This window comes from Centruroides vittatus, unplaced genomic scaffold (assembly GCF_030686945.1).
Source record: "Centruroides vittatus isolate TY-2023 unplaced genomic scaffold, ASM3068694v2 contig_488, whole genome shotgun sequence".
Lineage (NCBI taxonomy): Eukaryota > Metazoa > Arthropoda > Arachnida > Scorpiones > Buthidae > Centruroides > Centruroides vittatus.
Window position 1 is genome coordinate 409,609 of NW_027122276.1, and position 20,131 is coordinate 429,739.

Genomic DNA, 20,131 nt, shown 5'->3' on the forward strand with positions numbered 1-20,131 from the left:
AATCAATAGTTTATATATATACTTTTTTAAAACTCTTTCCGCCCTGTGGGCACTAAGAGGGCCTCTTATCAAACCATTATGAGTTTGACCAGGTCCACAATGGGGCAATTGGGTGATGAGGGACAGGGCCCAATATATCCGGACGGACCACCCCGATAAATTCCTGGGGATTTTCCGACCCGTTTGGATTCGAACCCGGATCCCCCAGAGCGCTAGATCATCCGGTCTAATCGATAGTTTTTAGTACCAACTTTTTTTCTTGTGGAGTTTTCAGAGTCATTTTAGCAAGCTTATCATGGGTTTAGCCAAGCTCATGATGGGGCGATTGGGTGATAAGAAACAAGACCCGACATAACACTCGAAAAATTCGTGAGTTTTTCGACCCATCCGGCTTTGATCCCGGATGCCCAGAGCGTTAGGCTGCACCTTAATTAATTGCTTGACTATCGGGCCGTCGTCATGCTTGCAGCTTATGCATCACAAGTTACGAGGGAATGGTAATTACTCCTTTTATGTATACCAGAGTACTACATATAAAAGGAGTAATTTTACTCTACGATTTTAGTATTGACTATTTTACAGTACTCATGTGCAAAGTCGCTATCTTCATTACAAAGCAAGCTGTGTAAAATAATTATTCTATTAGGAGACAATATTAAATAGTTTCTCATTGATAATATTATTTTAACAATAATATATTTTTTAATGAGTAGATATAAACAATTATAAATGGTTAAATTACAATTTTGACTTTCACAATTCTATTTTATAATAATTTGTTTGTTTTATTAAGTTTTGAAAACTTCCTTCCGGGTAACTGGCCGCTATTCAGGCGTTACAGACGTGGAGAAAACCCGGAAAACTCCACTTGGCCATCTTATCCTGACCAGGCGTGAACCCACGACCGAATATCCCAGTGTTCAGGAAACGGAAACGCTTAACCACTGGTGGGCCTATTTTAGAATGAATATCTATTTAAAGTGAATTTGTTTAATTAACGCTTTATTTGACTTAATTCCCATTAAAGAAGTTAATTTAACAGAAAAGATGCATTTCAATATATTTGAGCCATTTTATTTCAAAACTTCCTAATGAAACATTCTTCTGCAAACTGCAGCAATTTAAGTTAAGACAATTATAATTATTTACTGTATTTTAAACAATATGATGAAAATTCAACAGTTTTGAGTGAAGATTTTGTAACTAACTTGGATCTCCTTATTCAAACTTATAATCACAAAAAGGAAATTGGAAGTATTATTTTCAGGTAAATGTCTGAATTAAATTTTCACTTAGCTTGATTTCTAATTAATTTTAATTAAATGTTTTTATTCAAATAAATACGGTAATTATATATTAACCAGACATATAGTTTAAATACCAACTGATAACTGTTTTCTTTTCTTGAAATTCTTAAACGTTACAACCATATAAGAATAGTTCTATTTTAATTTCTTCCAATTGAAAGCATTAATATTTCACAATTCAAGCTGTCCATAAAAGTAAATATATAGAATTTAATAACTGTTTTGTACATTATCTTTATAAATATATTATTTTAGTAAATTCCACGCTAAAGTATCTTATTATTTACATAAATAAAAAAAAATTGAACAGATCGTATTAAATTCTACAGAATTATTAAAAACAAAGCAAAATAAGTTTTTCTTAGACATGAGTATTGTTTACATCACTTCGAAAATCATATTCCAATTTGAATTCAAACATTGTATAATTTCGAATTCTTTTTATTTTATCCAATTTTTCACGTATTTCTTAAATATGAGTGACTCAAGTATAGTATGAATACGTTCCATTTCATCGACATCATCGGCAATTATTTTATCTTCTAGGAATTTTTTGATAAGTTCCTGTCTTTTTATACTATAAAAAACAACGAGAAGCTCTAAGTCGAATCTTGAATTAATATTTTCATAATATAGTTGTATTTCCATTCGAATGTTATACTTTAATTGTTCATTAGGGTGTTCCAGACAAATCAAGATCATATTGACATTTTCAAAAGAATATAATACGAGACGAGTGGATGTTTCTTGAATTCCTTTCACTTTGTGTTTGTTTAATTCAATAAACAATCTCTCGTAGCCATATTTTTCTAGAACAATATGAGGTATAAATGTTTGTTTTTTAGAAAGCATTTTTTCTAAATCTTCCGATTTATGAAACAAGGAAGCGATGTCTCCAACGGTTACAAAAAGTTCATTGTGAACTTCAATTAAGTGAATTTTATAGTTTTCTGTCAGCAAAATTTTGATAATTCTAAAGTTATCATTTCCGGCTGCTTTACACAAATGATGATAAAATCCTTCTTCTTCTTGAAATATGTCTTCAGAATGTTCCTTATTTTCATTACCCAAAATTGTGCAAAGCTGTCTCTTAGAGAAACCAGATATAAAGTTTACATCTATTGGATCAGAGACCTGAGCAGCGAGATTTTCATTAACCATGACTTCATTTATATGAATATCATCATTATCTGAAACGACTCGTAAGTAAACAGATATTCTATTCTTGAAACTAGTATTTGTTACCAAAGCTTGTAATAATTTATCAAGACACAACTGCATAAATCTCAGTTTTGATCTTTCACACCATTCAATTTTATTAATTGGTCGCACATTAGACAATCTTGTCTCAATTGCCTGAAATGGTAGAGTAAAGAATTCTTTCTTTAAAATTCTAAGAAATTGTCTTGGTATGGTGTGTTTAGTTCCATAATCCGCATAGAAAATCTCAATATAATTTTTAGAAAGAATTTTCATTATGATCCCTCGATGCCAACGATTATTGTAAGGCCATAGAGCAGCGCATACGTTGTTTACTTCAAGAAAATGATCTGGAATCTGATATTTTTCACTTTCTTTACTTTCATACACCATCTGAAGATTTTTTGTGAGTGTGTCTAAAGCATCGGTTGTTTCTTTTCCTATTAATTGAATCCAAAATTTACCAGGATCTTCCATACCAGATATATAAACCTGTATGTAATGTGTTAAAACCTGTGGAAGTTTCTGCATAGTATACATCTCACCAGGCATTACTGAATCAGATGGAATGGCATTAATCATTGCCATTTCTAAATTTCTGATATAAAGTAAATTAACTTTTGAGTAAAAATTGCATTCTTCTAAATAGAGAGAAATAAAAAGAGTGCAGTCTTCGAATGAAAATTCAACATCTGTTAAATCAAATAAACAGGATTCAATATTGTCGTAACCTAAAGCATCCCACGGAAGCTCCATTTTGTACTTGATTTTAAACATTTCTTCAAAATTTTTCATAGAAACTTTCTTTAAAAAAGTCAGCAATTGAAGAACTTGGTTTTGAAGTAAATTGTTAAGATGTGAACCAGAATAAATATTAGAATTGAACTCGTTTGATGCTTCACAATTATTGTTTTCCAAATTATTTTGTAAGACTTTGCTATTCCTTTTATCTTTGTTCTGGTTTAAAACTTTTGAAACAGTTTTATCATCTTTTAAATTACTGTTCTTTTCAATCGAACGGCTTGGAAATGTCTTATTAGAAAATCTATTTTCTCGAAGAAATGTTGATTTATTTATAAATTTTCCCTCCTTGTCGGCACAAAAACCTTTCGTTGATATCCTTTTGCCGTCATCTATTTCCATATTTTTATTATTTCTATAGTCTTTATCTTTTGGAATATTATACAAATTTTCTTTAACATTTGTATATTCGTTGCATCTTCTATTTGTAAAGGATCTATGCGAATTAATTCGCACAATTTCGTTAACACCTTCACCTTCTAACTTAACAATATGTGGAATACTCATCAGACAATCCTTCACCGAATAAAATCCTAACCGGTTTAAAGGAAATTCTTGTTGAAAGTATGTTTCATAAACTTCAAGGAAATTCGCTAAACATAAACCATTTTCAAAAGAACTTAACAGTTTCTTTATTTTATCTTTGATTTCTAAAGGGATAAAACAAGAAATTTCCTTTCGTAATGTATTCCGAATTGACCTTTGACTTCTCCAACGTCCCGTGACTTTTGGTCTAATTAAACGATTACCTGTAAATTCGTATCTACTCGGAGGGATCGCACTTTTCTTCGTCTTTTGCTTCTTAATCATATTTTCTATGTGCTTAGTCGATTCGACAGAAACAGCTGTCAGTTGAAAGTCATTGAGCGAAGGCGACCAATCAAGGACTACCACGTCACTCATGGTCTGCAGGAAATCGACAAGATTCTTGTATCCGAAATCTTTGAATGGTATGTTTCTTCCATTCAAATTTCTATAATCCTTCTTTAATTGCCGAAGAGTTAATTTTAAAGAATTAGAAATGATGAGAGAACGAATAATTTGTTTTATTTCCGTCAAACTTTGGTTTTCTTCCATTTTTTCGAATTTCAGTTAAAGATTGATACCAGACGAATATCCAAATTGCGATTTTGAAATGAAACGCTATCACATAAAAAGAGAAAATAAATAGCCAAAAAATAACCAATGATTTACTATAATTGACTTCTTTTATATAATTAATCGGAATTAATAATTATTATAAATGGTGACTATTTTAATTGTTTATATTAATTTTATGTAATTAAGTAAGGGTTTGTGTGAAATGTCTCAAAATAATTGAGACCCGTTAGCTGTATAGTCAAGTGGTAGGGGTCTTCTTTTAAACGTTCTCCTTAAACGGCCGGATGGCCGAGCGGTCAAGGTGGCAGCCTACCGCTCTGGGGGACCCGGGATCGAATCCGAACGGGTCGAATAATCCCCAGGAATTTTTCGGGGGATGGTCCGTTCGGATATGTCGGTCTCTGTCCCTCACCACCCGGCCGCCCCATTCTGGGCCTGGCCGAACCCATAATGGGCTTGCTATAAGAGGCCCTCTTAGTGCCCACTGGGAGGAAAGAGTTACAAAAAAAAATCTCGCTATCGCTCGTGGTCAGCTACGAACCGACTGCACTATAGACTGCAGTATCGCGAACGGGAGTCGTGGTGCTTGAACAAAAGGAAAAAAAAAAGGAACTGGCGTTCGACTGTTCGTGCTCCCGACAGACTCCCCCCGGGAGGGGAGCCGCCGGCAGGCCGCCGATTGTTTAACTTTACTAGTTATTGATTCACGGTAGTTCTTGAACAAAAGAAAAAAAAGGAAGTGGCATTCGACTGTTTGTGAAATTTCTTGCCTTTCACAGTGCTTTTTTAAAATTTGTTTTCAGACTTTACCGCGAGATGGCAGCACTAGAAACTACGGTGCTGTCTGCATGAAAGTATTAAAAAAAATATGATAACTTAAAAACTATGATAACTTTCTTGTTTTTCATCTCCGGTCCAAAAGTAGGGTATCGTTGAACTCGTCCCGGTCCCCCAGTTCAGATATATACTCAAAGTCCCGAAATTCCATAGGTGGTAATCTATAGCATCCCCGTATGTTTTTATGATAGTTCTGTATAGTTGACAAAAGTTTAAAAAAAAAATCCATTAAAATATTTGATATTTTTATCTGCTCTCTCATCTTGTATTACTTACGGATTTCAGTGTTAAACCAGTGATATTACGATTTCGTATGTCCCATCTATAAGGGTATCTAGAAAAAAAACGTGTACAATTTTTGTACAATGTTAAAAAATTAACTGTTACTTCGGTAGCATCATTTACAACCAAATTTAATGAATGAGACGCACAAGGTACAAAAAAGCTCCAGAATTTATTTTCCTTAAATTTACGATTTATGTATCCGTTGTCATAAAAATTTGTCTTTCCACTTTTTTCCCACGACTACAAATATTCAGGTACAAAGTAACTGGTTTCGACTTATTTCTACTTAAGAAGTAGTTAAATAATTAAGCGATTAGGGAAATAGAAACATAAATAAAACCCTGCTGAAAGAGCCAGAATTTTATTTAAACAAAAGCTTAACCGAACCAATTTCTAGCCGAGTACAGTGGGGACTAATTTCTTCGTAATATTAGATAATAAAGACAGAAATTTTTCCAGTTCAATGAAATTGATTAAAAAATTGTAAATTTTGGAAATTTTCGTGGACACTGGTCCTAAAACGAATTAGTTAGAAAACAAATGACGGACAATCTACTTAGTATTAAGTTTAACATATTTAGATTTTTACAGCTATGGTGAGAAACGTTTAAAATTTATAACAACCCTGTTGCTTTCTTTGAGGTACACTAGTGATGCAACAATAGGCATTTAACATTGACCGGTATCGGCACCCTCGGGATTTGGCATACACACACTGCACACCTACCTGGACCGTCTCCGATTCCATTCCATCCATTAGCCACTCGTATCGAGCTATTTGACTAAGTGGATTGTTTTAAAATTTAAAAAGTAAAGAATATTTTATGTTAATTTTATGTGCGTTTCTTTACAAAGCTACATCTATATATATAATCAAGACGAGTTGATATATAATAATAATAATAATAATAATAATCAGTGCAGAGCCAAAACGGTTAGGAGTTGAAAGTTGAAATTTGGTACACAGTTAGGGTATGTCACGAGAACGCACACTAAGAAGGGATTTTTCGAAATTCCTCTCCACGGGGAAGGGACAGGGTTAAAGCTTCTATATACATTATCGAGACGTGTCCAAACGGTTAGGAGTTGAAAGTTGAAATTTGGTACACAGATAGGGTACTTCACGAGAACGCACACTAACTTGTAAGTTGGGATTTTTCAAAATTCCTTTCCACTGGGGGAGGGACGGGATTAAGTCTTAACACTTCCATCAACAATGGAAATGTTAAGTAACAATGTAAGTGTTAAGTAACAATGGAAGTGTCAACAATGGAAGCGTTAAGAATGGAAGAGTCAACAATGGAAGTGTTACGTAACAATGGAAATGTTAAGAGCACAAACGGTTAGGAGTTGAAAGTTGAAATTTGGTACACAGATAGGGTACTTCACGAGAACGCACACTAACTTGTAAGTTGGGATTTTTCAAAATTCCTTTCCACTGGGGGAGGGACGGGATTAAGTCTTAACACTTCCATCAACAATGGAAATGTTAAGTAACAATGTAAGTGTTAAGTAACAATGGAAGTGTCAACAATGGAAGCGTTAAGAATGGAAGAGTCAACAATGGAAGTGTTACGTAACAATGGAAATGTTAAGAGCACAAACGGTTAGGAGTTGAAAGTTGAAATTTGGTACACAGTTAGGGTACGTCACGAGAATGCACACTAAGAAGGGATTTTTCGAAATTTCTCCCCACGGGAGAGAGGGACAGGATTAAGTCTTGACAGTTCCATCAACGTGTTAAGAGAAAGTGACGTGCAAGACGCAGATTCAGTTTTTTTTCGTTCTTGCAGGAAATCGAAATATTTTTAGACCCACCTAAAAATTCTCTAATTAGTCTGGAAACAGGGGAACCCAATTCTTGCATTTTGTGAAAAGTAATACTGACTATAACATAATAATCTTAATCTTCGCTAAAACGGTTAGGAGTTGAAAGTTGAAATTCGGTACACAGGGTACCAAATTTAAGTACCAAAGTGTTAAGTAACAATGGAGAACAAGAGGAAGCGACGTGCAAGATTTACGGGCGCTGGAGGGAAAAAAAAGAAAAAGGGTAATATGTTAGAATATATTCGATTTTCAAATTTAAACAGATTGGTTCGGCTTTTCTCGACTTTTCTTCTTTAGAACATTCGATGAAAATCGAACGATATAATCAGAACACGTTGTGAATATCGAACGAAATAATCAGAACACGTCGTGAAAATCAAACAATATTAGAACATTCGATTTTCAAATTCGACCTTTCTTTAGAAATATTTAGTTTGTTGATGAAATCACTCTTTTTCTTTTGGACTGTAACGTAATAATCTTTAATCTTCGCTTTCGTTACTTTTGCCCGAGCAACGCCGGGCCTACCTGCTAGTTTAATTATAATTTTCTTTAAAAGTATAATAATACAATTGAACAATATACTGTACCAGGTATGTATATCCACCGCACATTTTATTTCACCGAGTAAGTTTTTATAATTTATTTTTAATTTTAGCCTATATATCGTGGCTAGCGATTCAGAATGTAATTGTGATATTAAAAATACATTTAGAGAAGTCGACAGTTTTTACTGGCTTATCGAACAAATACGAATGGATCCCCAAGACCAGCAATGGGCAACCTTTTTCTATGTAAGGGCCGCATTTTAAGACTTTTGAACTGATGCGGGCCGCATACAAGAGAAAGAGGGGAAAAAATGTTGATAAATCAGAATTATTTATTCATATATACAGTAATTATAAATTAGCATAGGTATAATAATTTAGCTTCTGAAACTAATGTAAACGTAATATATTGGAAATATTTGGTTAAATATTCGTCACTGCTAGTTTTAAATTAGTTTCGATGTGTCTGTTAGCCGGTTTCTTGTTTTAATTTTTACTAAATTCATTGCGGGAAAAACTATTCACATACATAAGTTGTAAAAATAACGTTTGAATTTTTGCTGCATACTTCCTTCAGCTGGGAAATTGAGATATTTATTCACATTTTATGCGTCGCGAGCCCCAGGTTGCCCATCCCTGCCCTAGACCATCACTGACGCGCAATTAACTGATTGCCCCTGGAAGTCGGCTTTTTACAGAAACACAGCTTCCCTATCATCAAATGTCACGGCACGCCACTGAATGCTATTATGCCACAGCTGTTATGAAGACAAATATGTGTAAATTTTATAGGCACTTCACATCACTTGCAAAAAAAAATTGAATAATTAAATAATTTCTAGATTAAAATCGTCTGTTTCTTTACAATATTATTCGTAAAAGCTTAAACAATCATTTTAATAAAATACGTTTCATAATTTTAACCCCAAACACAAAAAATGAAGTTTAAACCAAACTTCTACTCGCCATGTTAGAGGTAGCGAACGCCATTATCAACCTTCTAGAATTGTCAGATGGCGGCGCTCGAACGCACTTTTGCCACGCCGATTTACTTGCCATCGGTAGATTCCTTAGGCAATTTTCGGTAGATTTTGGTAGATCGACTTTTTCTGGCAGAAAAGGGGTTGCACATAAACAATAACGTGTTTTTTTCGTCATTTATTTTATTACTAGCGGGTGGGCCCGGCGTTGCTCGGGCAAAATTAACGATAGTGAAGATTAAGATTATTACATTATAGTCAACTTTACCCGTTTCACAAAATGCAAGAATTGGGATCCCGTGTTTCCAGACTAATTAGAGAATTTTTAGATGGGTCTAAAAATATGTTCGATTTCCCGCAAAAACGAAAAAAATTGCATCTGCGTCTTGCACGTCGCTTTCTCTTAACAATTCCATTGTTACGTAACACTTCCATTGTTGACAATTCCATTGTTACGTAACACTTTCATTGTTGACACTTCCATTGTTGATGGAAGTGTTAAGCCTCAATCCTGTCCCTCTCCCCAGTGGGAAGGAATTTCGAAAAATCCCTTCTTAGTGTGCGTTCTCGTGACGTACCCTAACTGTGTACCAAATTTCAACTTTCAACTCCTAACCGTTTGGGCTCTGCGCTAATTATTATGTTGGGTTAAGTTAGATATACTCGGTTAACACCGGTGGCTAAGTACTATGCCGGACCAAAGTCAAGGCATAGTAACCAAAACAGAAATTAAAGAAGTGTATCAGTGTGTGTGTCTGTATTCAGGAATTTTCTCACAATATGACATGTATTCAATATAGTATTGTGAGAAAATTCTTGAATACAGACACACACACTGATACACTTCTTTAATTTCTGTTTTGGTTACTATGCCTTGACTTTGGTCCGGCATAGTACTTAGCCACCGGTGTTAACCGAGTATATCTAACTTAACCCAACATAATAATTAGCGCAGAGCCCAAACGGTTAGGAGTTGAAAGTTGAAATTATTATTATTATTATTAACTCGTCTCGATTATATATATAGAGAAACAATAAAAAACAAAAAACGAACACAGAACACTTACGTAAAGAAATAATAATTTACTAATTAAGTAGGTAAAAATTTTGTTTTATTTTTCTAACAAAACTTATTTTTTATTTTTCGGATATTAATAATAATAATAATAATTCAATATCTTCCGTTTGTATGTTTTTAAAACTGTTTGTTATTTTTGAAATTAAATGATCTTTTACAAGAAAATCGTAACAGTATTTTTTTCCAATTAATAGTTTAGTAAGAAGTGATTGTTTCAGAGCTCAGTTTATTTCTTTGTTTCGTTTTAAACAGATTTATTGACGAAAATATTCTTTCCACATTAGCTGAAGAATGAAGCAGACACAAAATATTCTTAACAAAACGAGTCAACACTGGAAAAACAAGTGTTTCATCGCCCAGAGTAATAGTCTTAATATTTCGCCAGAAAACTTGCACATCATTGCTAAACGACTGTATTTCTTGATAATTTCTTAATAGTCTCCATTCGGAATCTAAACTTTGAATCTCGCGATCAGTTATGAGATTAGGAAATAACAAGGCAACATCTGTAATTGTATGTATGATTCCACTTTTAACAGCGGTTGGGTTCAAAAAAACTAAAATTTTATAGAGTTGTTTTTAAGAAAAAATCTAGCAGTAATTTGGGTGCAACCTTCAATGTAAAAATCCAAACGCCGTAGTCGAAAATATGTAATGTGTTCATCTGTAAGGTTCAGCTGAGTCATTGAAGCGACGACTTTTGCTCCAAAATACATGTTTTCTATAGCTAAATAATTTCTTAGATTTTTAAAATCAATACTTTCGATTGGAGTGGTTGTTATATAATTTCTTTGAAGGAAGCAATCATAAATTGTTTTCAAAACGAGGCAAACATTATCATACAAGACATGCAATTTTGGGGACTCGGATTGCATTTCTATATTTAAAATATTGAATAGAGGCAACCATAATCCAAAAATTCTACAAATAATATTGAAACTGAATCATTAAATTTCTGCAGTATATTAATTGCATCAAGGACATCATTACTGTTGATAGCATCAGTAAAATGTAGTTTTAGAGCAGCGTACTGTTCTGAGATTCGAATTACCACACCATGAACTGAAAGCCATCTGGTTTGCGATGGATATAGAATTTTGTGGGTCTTAATATTGCAAAATTGCTGAAATTGGCTGAATTCACAAACTCTTTTTGGGCTAGAATTAAAATAATTGTAAATATCGCGGCAGAGATCTTCGACGTACCTAGGGAATTTGTTACACGCATATGATGCGCACAAGTGAAACGAATGGCATATACATTTTATAATATATAAAGTAGGTACATCATTTTTAATAGTGATACCAAAGAATGATGACTTCCCATCATAGCATTAGCACCATCGAATGCAAACCCTATCAAATTGTTTTTGTAGGGAATATTATTGTGGTTAAACATTTCAGCAATGTGATTATATAAGAAGCTCTTAATGCTATATGCATCAGAAGCGCTTAATTTAAAAAGACCAAAAGAACTATCTTGAATAACGTCATCTTTTAAATACCATACAACTAAGCATAAGTGTTTTATTGTGTTCCAATCCGTTGATTCATCTACGATAAGGAAAAATTTTTTATTTCGTAAATCTTCACAAGCCTGAAGAAAATCCTCGTTACCAGTAACATATTTCACAATGGCTGTTGTTTAGGTTCTGCTGTAAGCCAATCCTTGAGCAATTTTTTAGTCGGGACAAATGTTCATAATTAATTTCGGCAGATGCTCCATGACCAAGAAAGGCAACTTGTGCTCTGCTACGAATGCTGAAAGGCGTATTTCCCTGAATAACAAATAACAGTAGCGAAGTTGAGGCCGAAGTTTTAAACGCAAAAACGTGTACGTCGGATGTTGAGCGCCGCTTTCCTGTAAGCCTAGAAGTTTTACAATGGCGTTTGGAATGTCGAGCACGATTCCACTGACTTTCCAAACACCATTGTCAAACTTCTAGGCTTACAGGAAAGCGGCACTGAACGTCCGACGTACACGTTTTTACGTTTAAAACTTCGGCCCAACCTCGCTATTAATAATACTAAATATAACAACAGTAACGAATCGATTAGTTTAATTTTTTTATTTTTTAACTGTCGCAAAAACGCACCTTCTTTAATTAATTGATGCCTCCAATTGCTTTTTCCTTGATCCAGATATAGCAAAAGTTTTCATCATTGAGACTTGTTTACTTGAGATTGTCTGCAGTTTTTTTTTTTTTTTATGTGAAATTTCCGGAGATGTTTAAGTAAATTGTCTTTTCCACTTGAAATGTTTGTCTTTGCCACAAGGCTTGCAAAGTGCAAATTATCGCCCTTTTTTTACTTTCGGTTAACCACCCTTTGAACTCTGGCAGGGCTTCCTTCTCGTATTTGTAGAATTGTTCATATTTCTTTTTTAGTAACATCGGTACTAGAACCCTCATCCGGCCGGATGGCTGAGCGGTAAAGGTGGCAGCCTACCGCTCTGGGGGACCCGGGATCGAATCCGAACGGGTCGAATAATCCCCAGGAATTTTTTCGGGGGGTGGTCCGTTCGGATATGTCGGGCCCCGTCCCTCACCACCCGGTCCCCCCATTGTGGGCCTGGCCGAACCCATAATGGGCCTACTAAAAAGAGGTCCCTCTTAGTGCCCACAGGGCGGAAAGAGTTTAAAAAAAAAGAACCTTCACCATCACTATCATACTTTTGGTCAAGGGCGTCGCCAGAGGGGGGCAGAGGGGCAGTTGCCCCTCCCTAGACATTCGAAAAAAATTATTTAAATGCTAAGTCATTTATTGCCCGATTTATAATTCCCGCGCGATGCGACCTGAAACGCACACCTATGCGTGTTTATGTTGAATGTAAAAACGATGCCATGCATTTGTAATAAATATAATTTTTTTAAATCATAAAGTGACATATCTTTTCTATAATAAGGAAGATATTATAAAAGAAGTAAAAGAAGCAGAAGCATATAGTGTATTAGCAGACGAAACAGCTGACATTTCTGGAACAGAACAGTTATCTATTGGACTGCGTTATTTTCATGAGAAAAACAACGAAGTCCAAGAAGTGTTTGTTGGATTTGTTGAGCTAAAAGGTCTGGATGCGAAATCTATCGCACAAACCATTGATGAATTTTTGACAAAAGAAGAACTTATTCCAGTAAAATGCGTTGGATTAGGATTTGATGGTTGTTCGACAATGTCCGGAAAAGAAGGTGGTGTACAAGCAATCTTACGCAAAAAATACACTGAAGCTTTGTTCTTTCATTGTTCTTCGCACAAACTAAATCTAGTAATCAATGATCTCAATGCTTTGACTGAAATTCGGAACACCATAGGAACCACGAAAGACATTATTTCATTTTTTCGGGAATCAATTTTGAGGAGGAAGTTAATACCTAATATTTCCACGCTCTGCGAAACAAGGTGGAGCGAGAAACATAAAACCATCAGAGTTTTTAAGGATAATTTTCATGTTATAATGGAGGCCTTAGAAACTTTATCGCGTGATGGAAACAGTGCGACTCGAAATCATGCATTCCAGCTCCGTGCCGCCGCTTCAAGAGTTTCGTTTATTCTGTGCCTTTTGTTGATAGCCAAATACTCGGTTTTGATGGAACCCGTGGTAAACGTACTCCAGTCTGTAACTTTGGACGCGATCAAGGCCTCGCAGCACATTAAGAACATTATGCAATTGCTTAAAAGACACCGCGATGATGCCGATAAAGTCACAGATGAAATTTTAAGGGATGCTTTTGTCATTGCAAAAACACTCGGACTGGAGGAGGACATGACATCAGTGCCGCGCATTTTTGGAAGACAAAGTTATCGAAGCAACCATCCAGCAAGAAGTCCTTCAGAATACTGGAAAAGGTCTTTAATAATACCATACCTGGACTCCATTATTAATTCTCTTAAAGGACGATTTGCAAAAGAAAATACTCCATCATTCGCATTATCTAAATTACACCCGGCGCAAATGCAAACCATGTCCATGGAAAGTCTCACAAAAGCTTGCCAAACTTTCTCTCAATTTTACGATTTACCAAACATAAAATACGAAATTGAACTGTGGCAACAATTGTGGCAGGATAAACCCAATGTAACTGAGCTGGCCGTTGTGGATGTTCTAAAAGAAACGAAAACTTTCTTTCCCGAAACGAGTAAAGCGCTAAAAATTTTGATTACTCTACCGTGCACAACGTGTACTGTAGAGCGATCCTTTAGCAGCCTGAGACGGATGAAAACCTGGCTAAGAAGTACCATGGTGGAAAGTCGCCTCAATGGTCTTGCTATGATGAGTGTCCATAGAAAGATCATCAATGAGAACATAAAGGATTTTAATAATAAAGTAGTAGAAAAATTCACCAAAAACCCAAGAAGATTATGTTTTAATTAAAATAATCTTCTTAAGCTTCTTAAAATTTATGAATCGTTTTTATTTTACCTACATACAATTCATATCTTCTATCAATTTATATCATCTTGCCCCCCCTGGCCCATTGGCTGGCGACGCCCTTGCTTTTGGTCACTCATTTTTGGATTTCTAATATATTTTTGATTATTCACGGTGTGAATAATTAAAAGAGTACATTTCTGGCGATTTCTGTCATAATGTAACAAGTGATTATGCTACTACATAATAGAGTGCGCTAAACAGATCAGCAGAAATAACTTTGTATTGAAATAAAGTCTTTTACAATATATAAGAAATGTTTTATTGGGAATTTTTAGATACATTGAAAATAAAAATTTCTTTCTTGAATTATCGTCAACTTTTCGGTAGATTTGGTGCTTTAATCGGTAGATCGGCAGACCGGACCCGAAATCGGTAAATCTACCGAAAATTCGGTAGACATGGCAACATTGCTCGAACGTCTGACATTCGCGTTTTGGGCTGAAAACGACGGCCGCAACCTCTCTAACAAGTTGCGAATCATTTTATTTAACTGCTCTTTAAGAAAAAGTTTTATTACAAATAAAAGAAAGAGGGAAACATAGAAAATACTTTGTTCATTTTCTACAAACACGTTCATCTGGCTTTTATTACAGCAAAATGTTTTATTTTATCTTCCAATTCAAAGTTGTTATATATTTTCAATACTCAAAATCGATAAATTTCTTAGTCGCTCTTGTGCCATACTCAATTATAAATGGCTTTTCATTTATTTAATTTTGAAAAGGACCTCTCTTCTGAAGTAATTATTAGTGGCAAAGTTAAGAACATCCGTAAAGCTATTGCCAAATTCGGAAACAAAGCTGTTAAATTATTTTCAAAAATAAATTGCAATACATCTAAACCAGTGGTCGCCAACCTTTCTGACCTCAAGGACCACTAAACTCACAATTTTGAATTCCGTAGACCACTATCACGAATTTTTTTTCAACGATACAAATATCAGTAAAATAATGATCATAAAAATTTCATTTTACTCAACCAGCTAAAATATGCTACATAGAGTGGCTGTACCGACACCGTGTTAAAAAAAAATTGAATACACGACAGCCATTTTCCTCTTAGTCAAGGGGGCGTATCATTTGTATTGTGTAAAGATAACGAGCTAGAATATTCTTACTCGTTGTGTAAAAGTGCGCGAAGAAAAGGAAGAGTTTTATCCCTTAACTGAAATGGTGAAAGTCAAATTGACACTACGTACTTTTTTTAAATTTTGAAAGTAAATAACAAAACATTTCTTTCTTTAACCTTTTTTTTAAACGTTTTTAAACAAGACAAAATATTCTGTAGCGATAAGTTAAATGCATTTCTAACATTCTTAATTTTACTTTCCCGGCTGTTATGGATACATAACAAGAAAGAGCATTGGAATCATTACAGATTTGATTCTCAGAGGTTTTTTCTTTTTTTGCAAATCTCCACGTTTTGAGACCACCTGAAACCAAAAAGGTCTAAAAATGGAAAAATATACTGTGTATGAGTGTGTTGGCGTCTATAAGAAATAAATTTTGCACGATGGCTTGTAGGGGAAGGTGGTGCAAGATGGGGCCATGGGGTAAGACAGGGACGTCTGTTTATTCGTGGTTAACGCGCTTTCATCTAGCTGTTATTTGGGAAACTAAATGTCAACCTCAAAAGGGATCACGGGACGAGAGAACGTCCGAATCGCTCTCTTTGTTTGGAAGTAAGACAGTTTTCCATGTTTCAGCAATACTTCATCTAATTTTACGCCCGCTACAAAGTTTCTACAAAATAAGTATTATTATGAACTTTTACATTACCTTTTACATGAAGATATTATGGTATTCGAAGTAACCTTTAAGACTGAAATGTTTTAGTTTTGAAATAAAGTTGACCTGTGTTTGCAGTCAGTATGAAAAGTGCACGGTGGGGCAAGATAAGGGTACCCCATCTTGCCCAAGGTTGGCAACGAATTTTGCTGCTGGCTAGAGGCACTGCAATATAGTGAAGTGAACTAGTTTTAAATTTGTTTTTATTGATAATTCTATATCACCTTTTCGAATACGTAAAATAATAATTTTAAAAATGATCTTTTTATAGAAAACTAGCTGACCCGGCCACGCGTTGTTGTGGCTCAAAATGTATAAATGTATAACATTTCCCCCGTGGGGTGAATTTCAAAAAATCCCTTCTTAGTGTACAGCACATTCTCTTGACGTACCCTATTAAAACGCAATTAAAAATGCAAAAAAACCGCACGTAAAATAGTATAAATAGAAGCCGAGTTCTTCACACTAAGCCTTAATCCTGTCCCTCTCCCCCGCAAGGAAACATCGAAAAATCCCTTTTTAGTGTATATTCTGTTGACGTAACCTATTAAAACGCAATTAAAAACGCAAAAAACCGCATGTAAAATAGTATAAATAGAAGCCGAGTTCTTCACAGTAAGCCTTAATCCTGTCCCTCTCTCCCCAGTGGGGGGAATTTCGACATGTATATTATATAAAAACATGTGCGTATTCGAATGCAACGTGGTGTCAGAATTTTAAAGGAATCGGTAGGAACAAACGAACGTTATATTTTATTTATATAGATAGATAGAAAATGATCTGCTTCAGTCCATTCTCACAGAAAAGAATAATGCCTCACAGAAAAGCAAACTTAGATCGTCGGAAGTTAGCGCCATCTGTTGGACATAAAAGCCTTAATCCATATATAAATATATTTTTGAAAGGGGGGAAACGGTGGTATTCACATATGCCAGAAACCTTCGCGGGTGTGTATTAAACAACTTCCCGAAGTTTCATGGCAATCGGATAAATGGTGTGGTAATGCATGAAGGACAAACACACACACAGACAGACATACATTTGTTTTTATATATATAGATGAAATAGGCCAGGAACACATGCGTAAAATTGTCTGGCAGAAATCTGAATCAGAAATCAGCTTTCAGTTTAGTTTCTGTTTTACGCTTTAATGCCAGAACACACATACGTAAAAATTCTGGCCGAATAGGAAACACCACTACCACCAACAGTGCTAATTTTATTAATTTTTTCCTCTCATATAGGCTATCTATCCCTTTGTACCTTCCATTTTTTCTCCACTTCCTCTGCTATAATATAGAAAATTTAAATTAATACACTTATATTCCGAATTCAAATAAAGAACGTGTAATCTAAATACTAGGCCTATATATCGATTTTACAACACCTACCTGTTGTTTGAAATTTTGCACTTAACAGCCATCCATAAACGTTGTTTAAATACAGTGTCTTTATGCATGACACTGATGTGGTCGAACGGATTCGATAAACCCTCTCTATTTCATTTATTTTTCGTTTTTTCGAGACCGTCACAATTATAGGGTTGACTCTCATTGCCGCCATTGTTAGAATAAAAAGCACGTGTCTACTTTGACGTCACGGAAAAGACTTTTCTTTAGGCCAGGAACACACATGCGTAAAATTCAGCGTAAAATCTAGTATAAAACAGAAAACGTAAACATTTTTCTGAAATTTTGGCTGAAACAGAACTGAAAATAGAGTAGAGCGTGTCTCTACTTTTTACGCCGTAAAATTTTTACGCCATAATTCCTCCAATAAAGAGAAGTCTTTTCTGTGACGTCAAAGTAGACACGTGCTTTTTATTCTAAGGCCAGGAACACACATGCGTAAAATTGTGTGGCAGAAAATTGAATCAGAAATCAGCTTTCAGTTCAGTTTCTGTTTTACGCTTATATGCCAGAACACACATACGTAAAAATTCTGGCCGAATAGTAAACACCACTGCTACCAACAGTTCTAATTTTATTAATTTTTTCCTCTCATATAGGCTATCTATCTCTTTGTGCCTTCCATTTTTTCTCCACTTCCTCTGCTATAATATAGAAAATTTAAATTAATAGATTTATATTCCGAATTCAAATGAAGAACGTGTGATCTAAATACTATGCCTATATATCGATTCTACTAGACCCACCTGTTATTTGAAATTTTGCATCTATAGCCATCCATAAACGTTGTTTAAATACAGTGTCTTTATACATGACACTGATGTGGTCGAACGGATTCAATAAACTCCTCTATTTCATTTATTTTTTGTTTTTTTCGAGACGTCACAATTGTAGGGTTAACCCTCATTGCCGCCATTGTTAGAGTAAAAAGCATGTGTCTACTTTGACGTCACAGAAAATACTTCTCTTTATTGGAGGAATTTTGGCGTAAAAATTTTACGGCGTAAAAAGTAGAGACATGCTCTACTCTATTTTCAGTTTTGTTTCAGCCAAAAGTTCAGAAAAATTTTTACGTTTTCTGTTTTATGCTAGATTTTACGCTGAATTTTACGCATGTGTGTTCCTGGCCTAACAATGGCGGCAACGAGGGTTAACCCTACAATTGTGACGGTCTCGAAAAAACAAAAAATAAATGAAATACAGGAGTTTATCGAATCCGTTCGACCACATCAGTGTCATGCATAAAGACACTGTATTTAAACAACGTTTATGGATGGCTGTAAGTGCAAAATTTCAAACAACAGGTAGGTGTTGTAAAATCGATATATAGGCCTAGTATTTAGATCACACGTTCTTTATTTGAATTCGGAATATAAGTGTATTAATTTAAATTTTCTATATTATAGCAGAGGAAGTGGAGAAAAAATGGAAGGTACAAAGAGATAGATAGCCTATATGAGAGGAAAAAATTAATAAAATTAGCACTGTTGGTGGTAGTGGTGTTTCCTATTCGGCCAGAATTTTTACGTGTGTGTGTTCTGGCATAAAAGCGTAAACAGAAACTGAACTAAAAGCTGATTGCTGATTCAGTTTTCTGCCAAACAATTTTACGCATGTGTGTTCCTGGCCTTATTCGAGGAATTTTGGCGTAAAAATTTTACGACGTAAAAAGTAGAGACATGCTCTACTCTTTTTTCAGTTCTGTTTCAGCCAAAATTTCAGAAAAATTTTTACACTTTCTATTTTAAGCTAGATTTTACGCCGAATTTTACGCATGTGTGTTCCTGGCCATATTCCACTTTTAAATCATATCTAACTGTAATAAATTTATACAGTATATACTGTATTACTTTATTACTTATGTTCTTACATTTTATTTTATTTATGAAAACATTTTTTTAATTTAAATACTATCTTAACAAAAAATAAAATGTGAGATAACAATCGAAAAAAAAATCGTCTGCTTACAAAATAGCGAAACTGAGCATGCGCGAAGTGATAGTATCGTCTGGTAAAGTAAATACGAGTAAGTTCAAACTTTTATACCTCGTATTTATTTATTCGGAAATTAATAATAAATGTAGCCGTTGTGATAAATGGGCACACTGTTCTTGTGCCAATATTGAAGAAAACGACAGTTTAACTATTTTAATTTGTCCTTCTTGTATATAAAAATAATATCCCCATCTTACCCCATGGGTGGGGCAAGATGGTGCATTTACATATACTTTTAAAATATTAAATTTTCTTGTTTTTAAAAACGTTTTTCAAAACTTTTTGTTTTTGATTTTGTATTATATATTACCAAATGTTGTAGTTGCCGAGAATAAAAAAATTATTGTTCTCATTAAAGTGTTTGCCGTCTTATGACTTTTCAAACCTTAACGTCCTCATCCTGCCCCACCTTCCCCTATATGAGGGGCATTGATGCTATTAAATTTTGATGGTTAATTAGAGGTTAGAGGTAGGGAGATAGAAGGGTGTCATGTGTCATATCTCTAGAGAGGTCGGATTTAATGAAGATATTATTCGTTATT

At 34.6% G+C, this 20,131-nt stretch overlaps 2 protein-coding genes across 2 annotated transcripts; one reads left to right on the forward strand and one right to left on the reverse strand.

The window, feature by feature from the left end:
* Positions 1-1,540: 1,540 nt before the first annotated feature.
* On the reverse strand, positions 1,541-4,399 carry LOC136978104 (tudor domain-containing protein 5-like). Its single transcript, XM_067273757.1, has one exon. It carries the CDS (start codon positions 4,383-4,385, stop codon positions 1,749-1,751), a length of 2,637 nt encoding a protein of 878 aa, XP_067129858.1. The 5' UTR covers positions 4,386-4,399; the 3' UTR covers positions 1,541-1,748.
* Positions 4,400-12,776: 8,377 nt separating this feature from the next.
* On the forward strand, positions 12,777-14,338 carry LOC136978100 (52 kDa repressor of the inhibitor of the protein kinase-like). The gene is made up of 2 exons (XM_067273754.1): positions 12,777-12,795; positions 12,849-14,338. The coding sequence occupies exons 1-2, from the start codon at positions 12,777-12,779 to the stop codon at positions 14,336-14,338; spliced, it is 1,509 nt and encodes a 502-aa protein (XP_067129855.1).
* The last annotated feature ends 5,793 nt before the right edge of the window (positions 14,339-20,131 follow it).